We start from the raw sequence: 17,769 nt of genomic DNA on the forward strand, positions 1-17,769 counted from the left end.
TTTAAATCACACAATTTCGATCCGTTAAATCCTATTTCAAGTTTAAATTTTAATTTTTTTGAATTGACAAAATTAAACTTTTTACCACAACCTTTTGGGTGAAGTGGATTGGCTAGTTTCTCCTGAGGAAATATTTAAAATAATTTAAAATCCGTTACAATTTAAATTGTTTTGTAAGGAGATGAAAATTCCTGAATAGACTGAAAAGAAATCCGTCCAAAAAGTACTTTTATCATTTATTTATTCACCAGCTAACTCGTTGTAATAGCCAAATTAAATTTCCTAAGAAACATACATTTATTGTACTTCTTAAAGAATCCCCGTCCCATCAGCAGCTTTAAGGAAACTTTTTGGATCCCTGCGACGGGACTGGCCCCTCCACGGTCTCCTCGATCAGCAGCGGCGAGCTCCAGCGCATTAGAAAGTAGGCAGATCCGGATTTATCGTTCGTCCCGGACAGCCTATTGCCACCGAACGGAGTCAATCCGTAGTGGCTGCCGGTGCAACGCTCGTTCACGTAGAGATTGCTGGCGGACATGCGGAGCTGGTTGAGGCAGTGCAGGATCACCTCATCCCGGCTGGCGAAGATGGAGCCGGAGAGCGCGTATCTGGACTGGTTGGCAGCCAGCTTGAGAGCCTCCCCAAAGGAGTCGTCCGCGTAAACGAACACGGGCAAAAAGGGTCCGCTGCAGGGCTCACAAAGCAGAGGATCTAATGGATCCACCACCCGGATAATCGTCGGCTGGACAAACCTACCAATGCTGTCGTCGCAGCTGCTTCCGCATAACACCTCCATGCTCTTAGTGCGCTCCACTAGGCTCTGCATCCGTTGAAATCCCTCTATATTTACCATTGCCCCCATATCCGTTTCCGGCTGGACGGGATCCCCAACGTTCAACTGCTTTGTGGCCTCCAACAGTTCTTCTTGGAGTCGCGGCCAAATGGATGAGGGCACATACATCCTGGACAGCGAGTTGGCGTACTGACCGGCGAATCCGAATGCCGCCTGGATGGTAGCCGTCACCACGGACTCCACCTTGGCGCTGGCATGGACAAAATGGAAGTTCTGACCCGGACACTCGGCCACCAGACGAGGGAAACAGATGTATCGCTCCATCCGATCGCTCACCAGCTTGTGCACATGCCTGTACCCGGCCGCACTGCCCTGGGAATTCAGACCGGCAAAGTGAACGGCATCCGTGATGGTGTCCAGAAACAGACGCTCGTTGGCCGGCACAAAGTTGACTACACCGCTGGGCAGGCCCGCCTCCTGGAAGGCCCGGTGGATAAGAAAACTGGCTGGTGCCACCTCCAATGAGGGATTCCACAGCACCGTATTGCCCATGAGAGCAGGACAGAGGGCCAAACTGGTGGACAGGGCCACCGATTCAAATGGCGCCAGTGCAGCCACAAAGCCATCCATAGGTCGCAAGTGGAAGCTGGGGAAGACATTCATATCGCCCTGGATCTCAAAGCGTAGTTCGGACAGGTGCTCCAGGTAATCAGCATTTGCCCTAAGCGAGCTGAGCAGTCTCCTTATGTCCCGCGTGGCATCATCGGATGTTTTGCTAAGGGTCAGCATCAGGAACACTCGTAACCGCAACTCATCCTCCTCGATAATATCCGCTGCCCGGCGCCAAATGGCCAGGCGTTCTGCGATGGGTACCAGACTCCAAGTTCCCTGCGTCGAAAGAGCCGACCTGATTGCCGTCTCGATTTGCTTGCGATTGGCGTAGAAAACATGGGCCAGATTCGTTTTGAGGTGATGCGGGCAAGAGACCTGCTGTTTATCCATGGTATAAACGGGATCGTCGCCAATTATTGTTGGTACCTCCAATGGTCTGTGTTTTATCTCGTGAATGGCATGATTGATCAGCACACTCTCATTTCTCTGCCTCCTTGGAGAATCTTCAGTCGCCTCAACCTCCGGCTGCTTCTCTTCCTGCTCCTGCTGCCTGTTGGTCTTCTCCATGCCCACAGAGAGTTTCGCCTCGCCTCTGATCCCAGCCATTGCCAGGTGACGCCATCTAAGGGACCAACGAGTGGGGACCGCGACTCCCAGCTTGAGCATCGCTTGTACAATTTCAATTTGAAGCTTTTAACAGGAATTTATTCTACATCTGCCAGTTTTATATGCGTTTGCTTAAGTGTAGAAAAATATATGTGTAAATCTGTGTTTAAACAGTGCGTTTCGCAGATGTAAGACAGTTGTGGAAAGGCAGTCTGTGTGCTGAATTTGAAAGGGTATCAAATTATAAGGGTACAATCTGGAAACGCACTGCAAATTTTAGGATTTGCGTAAAACAAATTGTAAGGACTGGTACAAAAATATAAATTAGAATAGATATTGAGTATACAAATGTACATGTAAAATTAAAGTATATCAACACATTTATGGGGACAACACAAATTTTAAATTCTAATTATCACATCAGTTTTGATCCGAATGAGAAAGGAAATAATATGAGTAAAAATTAAAGATTGGGTATACAGGTTCACAATTATCTTACAGTACGTAAACGCCTGTTTAATTCGTTGCCGCATTATTTAAGTTTGAAACCAAGTGCGCAAAACAAATTGTAATTAGGAATGGCTCAAATATGTCAAAACATACAATTAGTGACTAACAAAACTTAGGACTAGGTGGATTTCGTTTCCGAACATCGATGCTGTTGCATTAGGAATAATTTTGAACACATGGAATTTACGTTGATGATGAGAGGACAGAAGCAGAAATCTGCACTATGCCTTAAAACTCATCTGGATATGTGGTCTCATGGGAGTCGTTGTTTGCTTGGTGCTATCGCTTGAGCATTTTCGTCAGATTTGTGTGAAGGTAACGCGTTTCTAAGGTCACTAAGGTGCTAAACATGCCGAGTCCATGTCCATCCAGCGGGGGAATGCTTCGGGGTTACGTCCTGGCCTTCTACTCGAGTCTTGGATTGCAGGTTTCTAGTGAAGTACTATGCAGTCTTTCCGGTTCTATCGTCATCGTCGCTCCTACAACTGTGCCGCCAATCCGGAGGCGGAGATGTTGTCGCCAGCTCCAGCTGTTTTCCTGGCCTCGCGGCACACCAGCACCGGGGCCACACAAATCTCCACCTCAAGGCGTTGCCGCTTGCGACCGTACTCAATATACTCCCGCCAACAGGGCACAGGACTGGCTGCACCGATCCGCATCCGAGGAGCATTCGTTTGCGCCGAGGTGGCGAAACTGTCGTCCAGGACCTGCAGCACTGCCTCCGGATTAATCTGCAAAACGATTAGTAAGTAATTAGTATACAGAGCGAATTAAAATCAGGAATATAAGACTCACAAACTGGGACTTGCAGACGTATCGGTGAGCAGTGAGAGCCGCCTTGGCCGCCGCAGCTCGGGTGTTCTTCCACTTGGAGTCCGCAGTGGTGAGGATAGCCTGGTAGGCCAAAGTGTGCACGTGGATTCGCGAGACTCGGCGCCGCCTGGGATCCGTACCACTTCGGTCGCCGTAATCCTCGAGCAGGCTGATGAAGACCTGCCGCATCTGGTCAAGGGTGTGGGCAATGCGAGGATTCCAGTCGGTGGCCAAGGTAGTCCGTCCGTATGCGAGCACCTGCTGCAGATTGGACAGCTCCTGTTCGTTCATGCCCAGGGAGTCTACGTAGGGAAGGACATAACGTCGTAGCTGCTGCAGCAGCTGCAACTCCACGTAGGAAGCCATCTCAAAGTGATTCAAAGTATCTGCGGGCTGGCTGGTTAGTTGTCTCCGTACTTGCTGCAGGCGCGCCTCGCGCTCGCCAGGATTAAAGGTGAACATGTCCATCATCTGCAGTCCGCTGACCACCAGCAGCTGTGGTTGATAGATCTTCAGGGCATCCGTTAACTGCTCCACCGCCCTCAGATGCGGATTATTCCGGTCGTTGTGTAGAATGTACCGATTGGCCCGAGGCGCCACGTATGATCCCCAGGTATCGCCGGCTTTGTACTCCAGAATAAGATGTATATCATCGTTTGGGATCTCGTCGCCAGCCAGACGAATCTCCTTGGGCAGCAGGGGACGTAATCTGGATAATATTTTATAATGAGTTCGGTGGAACAGAGAGTTTAGAGATTGGTTAATACTTTTTAGACATGTGGGCGCCCAGTAGAACTTCAGCTCCCTCCATGAAGAAGCGCACAGCCATCAGCGGAGCATTTCCACCCATGTACCACTGGATCCGCTCTTTATCCATTACCTTAGCGTAGCCCACAAGTTGCTTGAAGAGGGTACTGTTTGCCATCACCCGTCTGGAAAAAGGTAAGGGAAAGATTGTTATATTACAGGGGTTTTTCATTACTTCTTGCAGATCTTTACACTAAAAAGATGTTAAAGGATTAAGTTTTAACTAAATTATAAGAGGGAAACAATTTCCCTTGATATGAATCAAATTGGAAATTAATTTTCAATGGTGATGTGGGACAAATGTACCCGTTTATGTCTGCAAACTAGAGATTTGAGGTACTTACTCCGCTGCAGCTCCGTTCTGAAAGTAATAGGCAAAGGACTGCAGCAGCTCGTCCTCGTTGTTGACGATCTCCCGAGATCCTGTCGTGGCTGCCGGAATGCGACGGCTATAGTAGCGCTCCAGAAACTCGGTGGCATTTATCTGCAGATCCGTGCAGGCTCCGTATCCGATGGCCACTTTCGGCGCCGGTTCCAAGGCGGGGCGCTTTAGGGATCTACAGTTCATAGATACATAGATAGATATGTAGATATGTATTGACAATATTCCACAATCCTCACCCCTCGATGGCCAAGAGACCACTTAATAGGACAGTGGTCCTATTAAGCGTCTGCAGCGAGAGAAACGCCTGCCAAATGATGGAAACGAAGGCTGTGAGGACCGAACAGCCGGTGACCCATCCCATGTATCGCAGGGCGGTCATTGTGGGCGTGGTTTGTGTGGTTGCTCCTCCTTAGGTTGCCGTTCCCCAATCGACGACTCCAAGCAATTTTATCTGTGACTTTTCGCTGCTCGGCTACTCCAAATTCCTTATCAGCCGGAATATCGCCCTTTTTCCTTGGTAGTGCTTTCAAGCCAGTGATGGCACTATCTACGGGTTTTCCATGATAGCGATAGTATCGAGCTACAAACGGTTTTTTTTTAATTTTATGCTACATTTTTAATTCTATTAATACATTTTGTTATTTCTACTGGGTGTGCCAAAGAAATAGCAGAAAGCTAAATTTGGTCATAATTATTACGTACTTCAATATAAATTCTACTCCATTTCAGCACAAAGCGATTACTGTGGTTCCCCTGTACAAAAAAAAAATATACAGTCACTGGTTTACATTTACCAAGGATCATTATCGCAGGTTTTAAAGAAATCTCTTTTAAGCAAAGACAATTGTAATTTGTATTTATCTTCCGAATTTCAAGTTTAACGGGCACTCCGTGCAATCGCTATCGCTTGCCATCGAAACTGCCAACCCGATAGTGTTACGCAAAGCCTATCGATATATCGCCAAAGGTTACTCATCTCTATCATCTCCCAGCAGCGTCTGTAATGTGTTAATATAATTTTACTTTTGAATCGCATTGCCTTGAGACTTTCAACCTCACTCAATATATAAAATTCGTGTAGCGTAACAGCCTGATTTAGCCGAACAGCAAGCATTTTCCCCAATTGGTTGCGTTGCGAATAGCAGTGAGGTCCGCTAATTGGCAAAACCGATTCGATTCCAGGGAAGGAGGCGCATAAGCAGAAGGGTGAAGAACAAAAGGAGGAGGAAAACAACAGTTAATCGTCAAATTTTACAGGAAAAGGTGAGCAACTACGCCTTGCACACGCACACACTCGCAGGCATCCGCATCGCCACACACACTGGCCTTTTTCGCCTGCGTATGGGTGCATATAAAAAATTAAAACAATATTTGCACATCCGATTATTACTATAATATTTCGCGTCCATATATTTAACAAGTGTGCGTGCGCCTGCCCTGGATTTGCTTGCCTGTGTGTGTGCGCGAGCTTCGCGTGTGTGTGTGATGAAATGCAACTTTATCTTGGCATTTTGCGCGCCTCCGAATTTCGTTGCCCCTGTGATTCCTCCCCATTTTCCGCCCCGCTTCTCATTTTCCATGTCGCCATTTTCGCACCTTCGCCAATCTCAATCCAATCTCCGACTTGCTTTTGTCCCACAAGGCAGTCCACGATGAGCTCAGCGGAGGAAAACAGCAACAGCCCGGCCACCACGCCCCAGGACAACGAGGCCGCCGAGCAGGCCAACCTCACGGATCTCGAGAAGATCGAGGAGGAGAAGCTCAAGTCCAAGTATCCCAGCGGGATGCGCGTGCCCGGCGGGCACTCGGCCTTCCTACAGAAAAGGCTGCAGAAGGGGGTGAGTGCTTAGGACCCCTAAAGCGTCATAAGACCCATAATAATGAGTACCATATCTATCGGTGTTACAATAAAAACATTTTCAATCAATATAATAATATATAAGTGGTTAGAATGTAGTGGACAGATTTTAAGAATCAATCTTCAAGAAACCTTTTTTATCGGCAGGCCAAACGAATGACAAAGGCAACTAAAAACATTTCCATTGATGGTGTCATAGAATATCATCTCATCCCTCGATATACCAACCAAAAATCGATTCAAGTTCATTTGGAACTTGGTAACAATAGATTACTTCCGAAAATCAATGAAATTTAACCATTCCCATAAGCAATGTTAGACGTTCTTTCGATACACTTTCATTTTATAGACAGTTTTCATACATTAGCTAGGCTTACATTGTAAAAATCAATAAATAAGTAATATAAATAGTGATAGCTTTGTCATTTACAAAATGACGTAAACATGTCGTTAGCCGCACTCTAATATGCAACTAATTTCTTCCACGCAGCAAAAGTTCTTCGACTCGGGAGACTACCAGATGGCCAAACAGAAGGGTGGCGGCGTCAAGCAGGTCTTTGCCAACAAGAATACCACCGGGGAGGCCATTCCCACGCCCGAAACCGTGCCGGCGCGCAAGACTTCGATCATCCAACCCTGTAACAAGTTCCCCGCGACGAGCTAATTTACTCACCTCTCCACATCTACTGTAGCCACAACCTCAACTGCATCCTGTCCCTAGATCCCACTTCAAATGCTCTGTATGCCTAATTTTAAAGATTATCCTTATGCTAAGATGGCTGCTGCCGGATTGTGCGGGCATTTCGCGAAAAGTTTAAACTGAATTTGTAGTTCTCCGTTCCGTGTTACCCCGAAAACTTTAAACGCCAATCGCAAACTTATTGGCCAATCTCAAGATCCATTTCTCAGGCCGGGGAAGCGATGATGGCGAGCCTAGCAACGCGAAATTTTTCTGCAAAATCTCTGTAACATTAACATAACTTACCCTGATCGTACGTAGCTGTAAGTATTACGAGCATAATAAATTTAAGTTTGGAGCCAGCCACACACACACGGTTCTCGTACATTACTGGGATTCCCTCAACTTCTTATAATTTATAATAGTTTCAAAAAAAAAAATTAAATTTTGCATGGGAAATATTTCAATTAAAAAGAGCACCCAATCATAAGCAGTTGAAGGAATTTCTCGAAATAAAATAGGTCGCTGCTGCTTGCAGAGTTAAATTTTTAATGCGAAAGCCAAACTGTCGAGTTGAAAGCAATTTGTAAATCAAGCGGAGCTAAAATAAATGTATGTACGTACTACTTAAAAATGTGATGATTTCCTGGGGCGCTAACCTAACAACTGAATCGGAAGATGAGCCGGGCAAATGTTTACCTAAGTGATAAGTGCCTGGGTGGCAATGCGCCTAATTAGTTGAAAAACATTCGGATGAGGGAATTTGTTATTCAAATTGACTGGCAGCCAAATTAGATTGCCAAAATAATGAGACAGTTGTAAGTTCTGTAGTTTATTAAATTTATTGAAATAACAAATTATTTGGAAGCCATTATCTCGATTTTTTACAATGTCATGCCCTATAGGATCTGTCCGAATTACGAAGATAAGGGCGTTATAAAGATACAATCTTTAACTAATTGATATATATTTTAGTCAAATAAAGACCGTTTGTCCCACTGTGGGACCTAGCCAAAGTTCGGAACCAGGAACGAGTCACGTCAAATAAATGTATCCAAGTTCTCAACCAATTGTTTGTTAAACAATCGATTATTCCAGGATATATCGATTTTGCGCAATGCTGAATATATCGATAGTTTGTAATAAACATCGTTTTCGGTTCCAGCTCTAGACGAAAGGCACAGCGGTGATAAAAGAGAAAAATTGAAGTTTAAATGCAATTTTTTGGATTTAAACTGCATCTGGAATGCACTTCGCAATAAGGACCGTGCCAACAACCGTTTTCCGAACTGCGCGAACGGGTAAAACCAGCGCCAAGACGAGAAAACAGGCTGAAATGTAGATGCCCACGAGCAACCGCCGCAACAGCAATAACAAAAGCAAAAGTGAAATTAGCGCCGCCAGAGAAGTGCAAGTGGCCAAACAAACGGCGGCGCCATGGAGAACCTAAAGATAAGCGAGAAACTGTTCGAGGATGTGATATACTTTGTGCTGGGAAACCTGGACGAAGAGGTAAATCTGCGAAAAGAATCTTCCGCTGTTGCTGTACTTTCATTGTGCGTGTGAGTGTGTGAGTGTGCGTGTGTCTGTGCTCGTCCGCACAGGGTGGCTCTAGGCGCGGGCGGACAGGGTGACCCGGGCACCTGGCCGAATGCGCGCCATAAATGTTGCCGGCAAATTGCCGTCTGTGTGTCTGTGTACTTTAGGTTGTATTGGTGCGAAATCAACTGATTTTGTTTTGGTTTTTCAAAGTGAACCAAAATATTGTGTTTTAATACCCCTTTAAAGGGGTAATAACTCAGAAGTCAATGCTTACAGTGCAAGATAAGACATTGGGCACCAGTGATAACTTGTTCGCTTTTGAAAAATATATTTTCCTACATATACAGATATAGTAACTCCCAAATGGTACTCAAAAATAGCGTATACGACATGTATTCCAGTTAGAAATTAGTCTAGAAAAAAACAAATGTTTTATTGAAGATTACGCCACTTAGATTAAAGTTAAACTTTGATCACTGGCAAATGTACGTTTATGTGACATACATACATGTATTGTATCTCCACCCTTGAGACAATTTTAGCATCTGCAAAAGTCAAAATATCAGAAATAAATCATTTCTCATATATTATCAAATGGATTTAAAAATATATCAAAATCAACAACAGAAGAGAAGTAGAAACTAGAATACATGTTTGGAAAAACTTAAGGTTCTATACAAATTTTCTCATTTATCTGTCCAACAATGATTATAATTGTTTACTTTTTTAAAAAATGTTAATATCAAAGTTGTGCTTACCATAAAAACTTTTTTTTTTACCTTTCAGATCGAGCGCTTCCTCAAAAGCGGTGGCGCCCAATCGAAACTGTTCCTATCGGATCAGATCACGCATATGATATGCGCCACCAACTACAACGAGGAGGAGTTGTCCATGAACCTGGACCTGTACAGTGCAATTCCCGTGACAGAGCAATGGATCGTGCACAGCGCCAAACTGGGACGAATGGCCTCGACGCGAGCCTTCGATCCGAGTCCCAATCAGCTGCGACTCATGCGGGGCATTCGGGTGGCCATCACCAATGTGGTGGCCGGTGATCGGAGGCGGCTCTACGCCATGCTGACCTACCATGGTGCCGTCGTCACGCACAGCTTTGGGGCAACCAATACGCATCTGGTATGCGGAGCTGCCAACGGTGGTATCTACAACAAGGCGCTGGCGCTGCCCAAGAATGCCATCATAATCGTCACCCCTGACTGGGTGACCGACAGCCTCAAGTACAAGAATTGCATGCCAGTGGAGACGTATCATCCGAGACTACTGAAGCCCAGTGAAAAGCAGAGAACGCAGAAACAGCATACCACGCAACAGCAACAGATCCAGCAACAACAATTGCAGCACCAACAACAGCTACAGCAACAACAGCAGCAGCAACAACAACAGCAGCAGCAACAACAGCAGCAACAACAACAGCAGCAGCAACAACAACAACAGATTATACAGCAGCAGACCACTGTTTCAGCTACATCCACACTGTCGGACATCCTTGGATTTGGCGAGGACAGCGCAGCTGCCAAAAGTATTGCCAGCATTAAGTCCCAGTTACAAGCCTCAGCCGAACAAATCCAGCAGCAACAACTGCCCGTGCCCGCCCAGCAGCAGGTGGTCTTTGTGCGCCCCCAGCCACAGCCACAAGCCCAGCAGCCAGCACAGCCATCCCCCCTCCAGCTGCAGCAAGGCGGTCCCCAAGCACCTGGGCCAACACCACACCCGCAGCATCAACAGCAATTAATAATTCAGCAGCAGAAGATTATCCCCGCCAATTTGCAGCAGCATCCACCAAATCAGCAGCAGATCAAAAACATTATACAGCAGAGGCAATTGAAAAACACGCAGCAGCAGTCTCAGCAACAACAGCAAATTCAAATGATTCAGCAGCAGCAACAGCAACAGCTCATGCAACAGGAGCAACCACAGCACTCCCAGCCACTTCCACAGCAGCACCCTCAACCTCTTCCACAGCAGCATCCTCAGCCGCTTGCCCAGCAGCACCCACAGCAACATCCACAGCAGCTTCAGCAACAGCAGTCGCCCAGACTGCCAACAACTCCAACGGGTCGACAGACACCACGGACTCCGTCCACAACGCCACAGCCCGTGCAATCCCCCCAGCACCATCAGCAGATAGTGCAACAGCAACAGGTGGTCCAGCAACAAGTGGGTCAGCAGCAGGCGATAGTGCAACAGCAGCAGATTGTTCAGCAGCAAGTTGTTCAGCAACAGCAACCACAACAACCGCAACAACAATCCGTACCCGTTTCACCGCAAATCATACACCAACATCTAATGCGACAGCAACAAATTTTGAACCAGAATCAAATGCAACTTCAGCAAATCGTTCAAAGCGGACAAGCGCTGACCCCACAACAGCAACAGCAGCAGAGAAACATACAGCAACAGCTACAACAAGTAATGCAACAGCAACAACAATTGCAGATGCAAATGCAGCAGCAACAACAGCAACAGAATCTGCAGCAACAGCAGTCGCCACGGATGGTACAAAACCGTTCACCGGTAATGCCACCTAGTACGCCCTCGCCATCGTTGCAGCAGCAACAACACCATGCTACCAGCAATATGTTGCCACCGCAGTCACCGCGCCAACTGCAATCGCCGGCTCCACAGATGACCCCGCCACCTCCACCCTCGCCACAGAGCGCCCAGCAGCACCATTTGCGCCAGCAGCAACAACAAATGCAACAGAATCGTCAGCAACACATGATGGGTTCGCCGCAGCAGCCACAGCCGCCCCCTATGATGTCCCCGCAGCAACAACAGCAAATGCAACCCTTTCAACAGCCCGTTCATCAACAGCAGCGCATGCAATTGCAGCAGCAACAACAATTGGCCCAGCAACAACAGCAGCAACAGCAACAGAGTCCGCAGCACATTTCTCCACAGTCGCCCCAGATATCGCAAACTCCTCCAATGCAGGCAAAGCTGCATCAGCACCAGGCTGTAGCAGGACATGCCGTCCAGCCACAGCAGTCATTCTCGCAACAGAAGCCTATCGACCCAACGGATCCTGTTCAAGTGGCTCAAGTACTCAGCCGTTCTGCCCTGAGCAGTAACCAGGACTCGTTAATAATGAGGCAGCAACAATTAAAGCAACAACAGCAATTGCAACAGCAACAACAAATGGCACCGCAACCACAGCAGCAGACTATGGCGCAGCAACCGCAACCGCAGCAACAACCACAACAGCAGCATACCCCGTCACCACGGCAATCACCACTGCAACAACAACCTACCACGCCGACCTTACAACAGCAGCCACAACAACAAAATCCCCAAGTAAATTATACAAAATTACCAAAATCTGTATATATTTACAAAAAAGAATTTTTTTTTCATTTTAGCAAATTCAGCAACAACAGCAGCAGCAGCAGGTCCTGACACAGCAACAGCCTCAGCCTGCACAACAACAACAGGTTATCACCCAGCGACACGTTATAAACACATCCACGGCCCAAGGACAACAAATCATTCAAAACCATATGTCTTTGGCTCTGCAAAAGCAGCAGCAGATGTTGCAGGTCCAACAGCAGACACAACAGCAACAACAGCCACAGCAGCAACAACAACAGCTACCTCAAGTGCAGCAGCTTCCCTCGGGTCAGCAGCAGCAGATTCCTCAGCAGCAGCTTGCTCAGCAACAACTTCCACAACAGCAGCTTCCACAGCAGCACCCGCAACAGCAACAAGTACAATTTACACAACAGCAGCAAATCGCTCTTGGAGCTGGTGGTCAAGTGCGAATAATTCAGCAAACAATTCAACGTCCACCAACAAACGTTCAACAGCAGCAACAGGTTCCACAACAACAGCAACAGATTATTGGTCAATTTTCACAGCAACAGCAACTGCAACAACAACCTCAACAGGTATGCTTATTATTTCATTTCATATTCCTAGTATCAGCAATTATACTCGGAACTTGGTCCTCAAAACCGTCGGAGATTTCTAACACACCCCAATATAATATCTTTTTAAACCATAGTTTTCTTATTTTATTACTATACAAATTTTCTTTTAATCTAAACCATCTCAGCAACAAATTCTTGGAGTTCAGCAGCCGCAACAACAGCCGCAGCAACAAAAAACCTTTATTATCAGTCAGCAGCACTTTAATCAGCTCAGCGTTCAACAGCAACAGCAAATTCTGGCGCAAAATCCGCAAAGCCAAAACGTTTACGTGGTCAACCAGACGCAACAGCAACTTGTGCAGCAGCAACAAATGTTGCAGCAACAGCAGCAGATTATACCACAGCAGCAACAACAGCAAAGGATGCAAATGCAGCAGCAGCCGCAACAGATTGTTGTCAACCAGCAAATTCTTAGCGATCCGCAGCGCTTGCAGTACCTACAACAACAGCAGTTGATGCAAAAACAACAGCAACAGCAGCAGCAGCAACAACAACAGCTTGTGGGACAGCAACAGCAGCAAATCCTTATACAACAACAGCAAGCTCCCCAGCAGCAGCAAATTTTGCAACAGAAGCTTTCCAACGATCCCCAACAGCAACAACAGCAACAAATAATGCAGCTTATCACGCACCAACAACTACCGCAACGCACGCCACCCCCGCAGCAGCAGCAACAACAACAACAATTGCTGCTCCAGCAACAACAGCAATCTCCGCAACAACATCCGCAAATGCAGCCACAGCTTTGGTCGCCCCAGGTGAATGGAACTCCCAAAATTCTCATTAACTTTGTTATAAACAAAAAGTAATTTTTTCTAATGTTATTTAAATTTTCCCTTATCTTTTCAGAGCCCTGCTGGTCAGGTTGCGCCCAGCACTCCCGGAACACCAACTAGCGTGGGGATGCAGTCACCGTTGCCCTTGCCCGGCGGACCAACTACGCCTCAGCCTCAGACACAGCAGCAATTTGTTCCACGTGGTCTGCGCCCGCAAACCTCTTGGCCCGGCCAGCCACAGCAGCAGCAGCAGCCGCAACCTCCTCAGCAGCAACAGCAGATCGTGCTGCCGCCACCTCAACAACAACAACAGCAGCAGGTTGGCCAGCAACAACATCTGGTATTACAGCAGCCACAGCAACAGAAAATTGTCTTGGATGAGAAAACGCACTCGCACCTCATGTCGTTGGATGCTCTCAAGAGAGCAGAGTACATCGCTAAGTTAAATACGCAAAACAAACCACGTGTAATGCTTCGGCAGCAGGTTGCCTACCAGCCACGACCCGGGGCACCGGGCAGCATAGTCGCCACACGTCCCACCGGTCCAGTTCCGCCGGGGCACATTATTGTCCAACATCAAATGCCACCTGGTTTAACACAGCAGCAACAGGTGCTCTGGTTGCAGCAGCAGCAGGGCAAGCGACAGGTTGTGGTACGCGCTGGAACTCCTGGCCTGAGTCCGATTCAGCAGCAGCCGGGAGTTGGAGCTCCGCAGCAGCAACAGTCGCCACAGCAACAGGCCTTTAACCCCAATGATCCCAACCAGCAAATGCTAATGCAGCGCCAACAGTTGCGAGTTCAGCAGATTCCCATCCAGCAGCAAGGTCCGCAGCAGCTGGGTAAGCAAACGGTGCAGCTCATGACTGCACCCAACGGTCAGCTAATTGAGCAGCAGACAATCGTCCAACAGCCGCAGCAACAGTCCACCCCGGGCACGCCCACCACTCCAGGCGCTGGGGGCGTTCTCTCCGGAAACCCCAACATAATGACACAAACGCTGGTCATGACATCAACAAGTGAGTTAAAAATATTAGGTTGGGTAGAAATGTGTTATTTTACTGCTCATGTACTAATCCGCTCCTTTATACACAGCTCCCGATGGACAGCCGCAACAAACGCCGCAGCAAATGAACCTGAAAACCAAGACGGCCCTGGCCAACATGTTGAGCAATCGGTTAGGAAACAATGGAGCTCAGACCCCGCAGCAGCAACTCATTCAACTGACCGATGGGCAGCAACAACAGCAGCCCCAGCAGCAGCAGATTGTGCAGCAGGTGGTGGTAACCGGAGCCATACAGCAACAACAGCAACAGTTGCTACTACAACAACAGCAGCAGCAGCAACAACAACAACAAATGGTGGTCCAACAGCAACTGGCGCCGCAGCAGCATGTCGAGCCACCGTCGGCAGCTGGTGCCCTTAGAATGATGGGCCAGCAGCACAGCGCCTCTGCCGGAGTGCCTGGACCTCCGCGAACCCAACAGGATTTGATAATTCTACAGCAGCAACAACAGCAGCAGCAGCAACAACTGCTCCAGCAACAGCAAATGCGCAGAGTTGTTACTCTTCCGCAGCAACAGCAGGCACCGCAGCAGCATCTGGTTCAACAGCAGATAGTTGTGGCTCCGCCACAGTCGCCGCAACAGCAGCAACAGATGGCTGTGGGTGTGGGCGTAGGTGTGCCAGTGCAGCGGACACCTCACGGATACATACAGGCCCGTCCCGGACAGCCGCCGATACCGATGCCGCAGTTCTACGGTCACAATCCCAACCTAAAGCTGCCGGCTGATCTCTTCCTGGTGGGCTGCACGTTCTTCATCGTGGAATACGACGAAACAGACGGTGATGAGCTTCCCATCTGGCTAGATACGATCAGGCAGTTTGGTGGCGACATCGAGCGAGTCTACTGCCCCCGCGTGACCCACGTTATTTGTCGCACTCAGCGGCACGGTGTGGTGATGCAGGCGTTACGGGATGCCAAACGCTGTGTGACAGCCTACTGGCTGAGTGATATTTGCTTGAAGCGGCAACTGATGCCCCCATGGCAACCACTTCACTTGCCTTTCCCCAGCCAGTTTGGCTATCGCAAGCCGTTGGAGCGGTACATAATCACCTCTGAAGGATTTGAAGGCGAGGAGGTGGTCCGGCTGCAGCAGATGGCCGAGGAGTGCGGAGCCATCTACACCTCCTATCTGTCCAAAGTGAACACGGTGGTCGTGTGCAAGCAGCTCGAGGGCAACAAGTTCAATGCGGCCAAGGAGTGGAACATCCCGATGGTCAATGCCCTTTGGCTGAGCGACGTCTGCATCGGCAATCTTAGTGGCCTCTCGCAATACGACAATCCCAAGTACCAGCAGTACAATCTGGTTTCTCCCTTCCGCATCGAATGCAATTTGGTGGCCCATCTGCTAAGTAATTATTTTTTTAATTGCTGCCTTGTTCTATTGTAAGCTTATTTGGATTTTTTCTTGTTATAGCTGCTTGGAAGGCGCCAATCAATCTTACGCAGGAGGCGCACGAGCGGGTCAAGCGTCATTTGTCCGATCCCTATGGCAACGAGCACAAACTTAAGCGCCAGAAGATGAACTCATTCCAACAGGAGCAGCTGCCAGAGCAAATTGTGTGCCTGGAATATCCCACAACCACCAAGCCACCGAAGGTTATTTTCTCCCAGGTCGCAGATGCCGAGGCACTTAAAAAGGCAGTGTTGTAAGTAAATCCACATGCATTTGAATACTTTGCCTAGATTCGAATTTTAATAACTTAATTTTTTTTTATCTTTTAGGATTTTGGGTGGAATTGTGGTGGACAGCCCCGCAGATGCCACTCACCTGGTCATGACACGCGAGAGTCGTACCTGCAAACTGATTCAGGCCTGCTGCCATGTGGACTATGTGCTCAAGTCGAGCTGGATTGCGGATAGTGCCAAAGCTGGTAAATTTGTACCTACCGATTCATATCGCATCCAGCACATACCGGTGGACGAGAACCTGCAGTTCAATCTGAACACTGTGCTTTGCGCACCCACTCGTTCCACGCTTTTTGCGGGAAAATACTTTTACGTGACGCCGGACGTTTTCCCTGCGCGCGAGGAAATAATCCGAATGATTGAATCGTCCGGGGGCAAAGTGGAGCCAAAGCGGAGAAGTGGTGCAGCAGTGGCGGAAACACATATTCAGGCGCCCGACTCCTACTTCATTGTGACCTGTCCCACAGACATGCATCTCTGCGCCGATCTCACGCGTCATGGCAACCCAAAGTGCCACATTGTGTCCACGGAGTTCGTCATGAGCTCGATACTCAGGCAGCAGCTGGAGATCGAGCCCAACCTGATACCCTACTTGTATAACAACAACAACATCAATAGCTGCAACAGTAACAAGTCCTAGCGCCGAGTGTTCTGGTTATTGTAGACCCGCGATATGGTCTCAGACTTACTGTATAGTCACAAATGAATTTATGCGAGCTGTTATATAAGTAAGTAAGAGTAAGGCAATGAGAAAACGGAGCTGCTTTAAAGAAAATAATATAGCCTGCAAATTCTTATGATATACCAACACGAAACTAGTCCACAGAATTCGTCAATTCATAAAGGCTTTGCTAGAGCCGTAGAGATTTTAGGGTCTTGGGCACATAGGCATATCGGTCATCGTAAACGTAATGCATCCCTAGATATTAAGATTATTTTCGTCTACTATTTTCCTATCCTTTGCGTTGTAAATATTTTTAAGAGAATTATCTTCTCGTTTATTAATATGCTAATAAATAGATTATATGTTCAAATAATTTTAGTTGACTTTTTGACGACTACTACTTTTTTTCAAATTCATTTTTTAAAAATTTTTGAACGGCCCTTATCGTTTTGGAAATTATTTTTTAAGAGCTCGACCGATATGTTTAGATATATAACGTAGCACATAACAAAGAACTACCTTAATTAGTGTTAGGATAAAAGATGCAACAATCATTTTATATATTTTTATAGGTTCAGGAACCTTTAGCTTTAGGAAGTCACACAAATATACACATATATTTCCTAGAGTATACGAAACGTTTCACAGAAATTGATATTGTCGGCTATTAGTATGTTAAGTACTTTTCAAATAGGTAAAGCCAATATTTTCCGAATTAATATTAATACTAGTTAGGCATTGTACGAAATGTATGAAAAATAAAATAATGTTAACTCAAAATCTATTGTGGGTTTAAATTGAACTGACTGGTACTTTCTTATCTTTTGCACACAAGATTAAAATTCCCAATAGGTTACAGTGATGCATTTTCCCAAGAATGTAACGGACAAAGAGTGAGTCATCTTGTTTGTCGGATTGCCATTAACCTGGATGACTTGATGTGGCATTCAAGACTTGCTCTACGTTTTTTGGAAGAAACTGGACTACTGATTGCTACTTACCCAATGAAAATTGGAATCGTAAATTATCAT

At 47.0% G+C, this 17,769-nt stretch overlaps 4 protein-coding genes across 5 annotated transcripts; 2 read left to right on the plus strand and 2 right to left on the minus strand.

The window, feature by feature from the left end:
- Positions 1 to 226: 226 nt before the first annotated feature.
- Positions 227 to 2,341, minus strand: LOC119554463 (delta-1-pyrroline-5-carboxylate dehydrogenase, mitochondrial). The gene has a single exon (XM_037865377.1). The coding sequence runs from the start codon at positions 2,069 to 2,071 to the stop codon at positions 338 to 340; it is 1,734 nt and encodes a 577-aa protein (XP_037721305.1). The 5' UTR covers positions 2,072 to 2,341; the 3' UTR covers positions 227 to 337.
- A 140-nt stretch (positions 2,342 to 2,481) lies between these two features.
- On the minus strand, positions 2,482 to 5,053 carry LOC119554464 (ADP-dependent glucokinase). Its single transcript, XM_037865378.1, has 5 exons — positions 4,763 to 5,053; positions 4,486 to 4,698; positions 4,102 to 4,266; positions 3,317 to 4,043; positions 2,482 to 3,252 (listed from the first exon to the last, which is right to left on the minus strand). Exons 1-5 carry the CDS (start codon positions 4,903 to 4,905, stop codon positions 3,001 to 3,003), a joined length of 1,500 nt encoding a protein of 499 aa, XP_037721306.1. The 5' UTR covers positions 4,906 to 5,053; the 3' UTR covers positions 2,482 to 3,000.
- A 438-nt stretch (positions 5,054 to 5,491) lies between these two features.
- LOC119554865 (alpha-endosulfine) lies at positions 5,492 to 7,689 on the plus strand. 2 transcript variants are annotated; one of them, XM_037865948.1, is made up of 3 exons: positions 5,492 to 5,789; positions 6,173 to 6,364; positions 6,875 to 7,689. In XM_037865948.1, exons 2-3 carry the CDS (start codon positions 6,179 to 6,181, stop codon positions 7,046 to 7,048), a joined length of 360 nt encoding a protein of 119 aa, XP_037721876.1. In that variant the 5' UTR covers positions 5,492 to 5,789; positions 6,173 to 6,178; the 3' UTR covers positions 7,049 to 7,689. The 2 variants fall into 2 exon arrangements, with proteins under 2 accessions (XP_037721876.1, XP_037721875.1); XM_037865947.1 differs by having other exon boundaries at positions 5,495 to 5,789; positions 6,169 to 6,364; positions 6,875 to 7,503.
- A 517-nt stretch (positions 7,690 to 8,206) lies between these two features.
- On the plus strand, positions 8,207 to 17,518 carry LOC119553021 (PAX-interacting protein 1). Its single transcript, XM_037863077.1, has 8 exons — positions 8,207 to 8,575; positions 9,392 to 11,917; positions 11,983 to 12,507; positions 12,675 to 13,307; positions 13,399 to 14,341; positions 14,418 to 15,737; positions 15,803 to 16,034; positions 16,111 to 17,518. The coding sequence occupies exons 1-8, from the start codon at positions 8,501 to 8,503 to the stop codon at positions 16,712 to 16,714; spliced, it is 6,858 nt and encodes a 2,285-aa protein (XP_037719005.1). The 5' UTR covers positions 8,207 to 8,500; the 3' UTR covers positions 16,715 to 17,518.
- Positions 17,519 to 17,769: the final 251 nt, after the last annotated feature.

Source organism: Drosophila subpulchrella, chromosome 3L (genome assembly GCF_014743375.2).
Source record: "Drosophila subpulchrella strain 33 F10 #4 breed RU33 chromosome 3L, RU_Dsub_v1.1 Primary Assembly, whole genome shotgun sequence".
Classification (NCBI taxonomy): domain Eukaryota; kingdom Metazoa; phylum Arthropoda; class Insecta; order Diptera; family Drosophilidae; genus Drosophila; species Drosophila subpulchrella.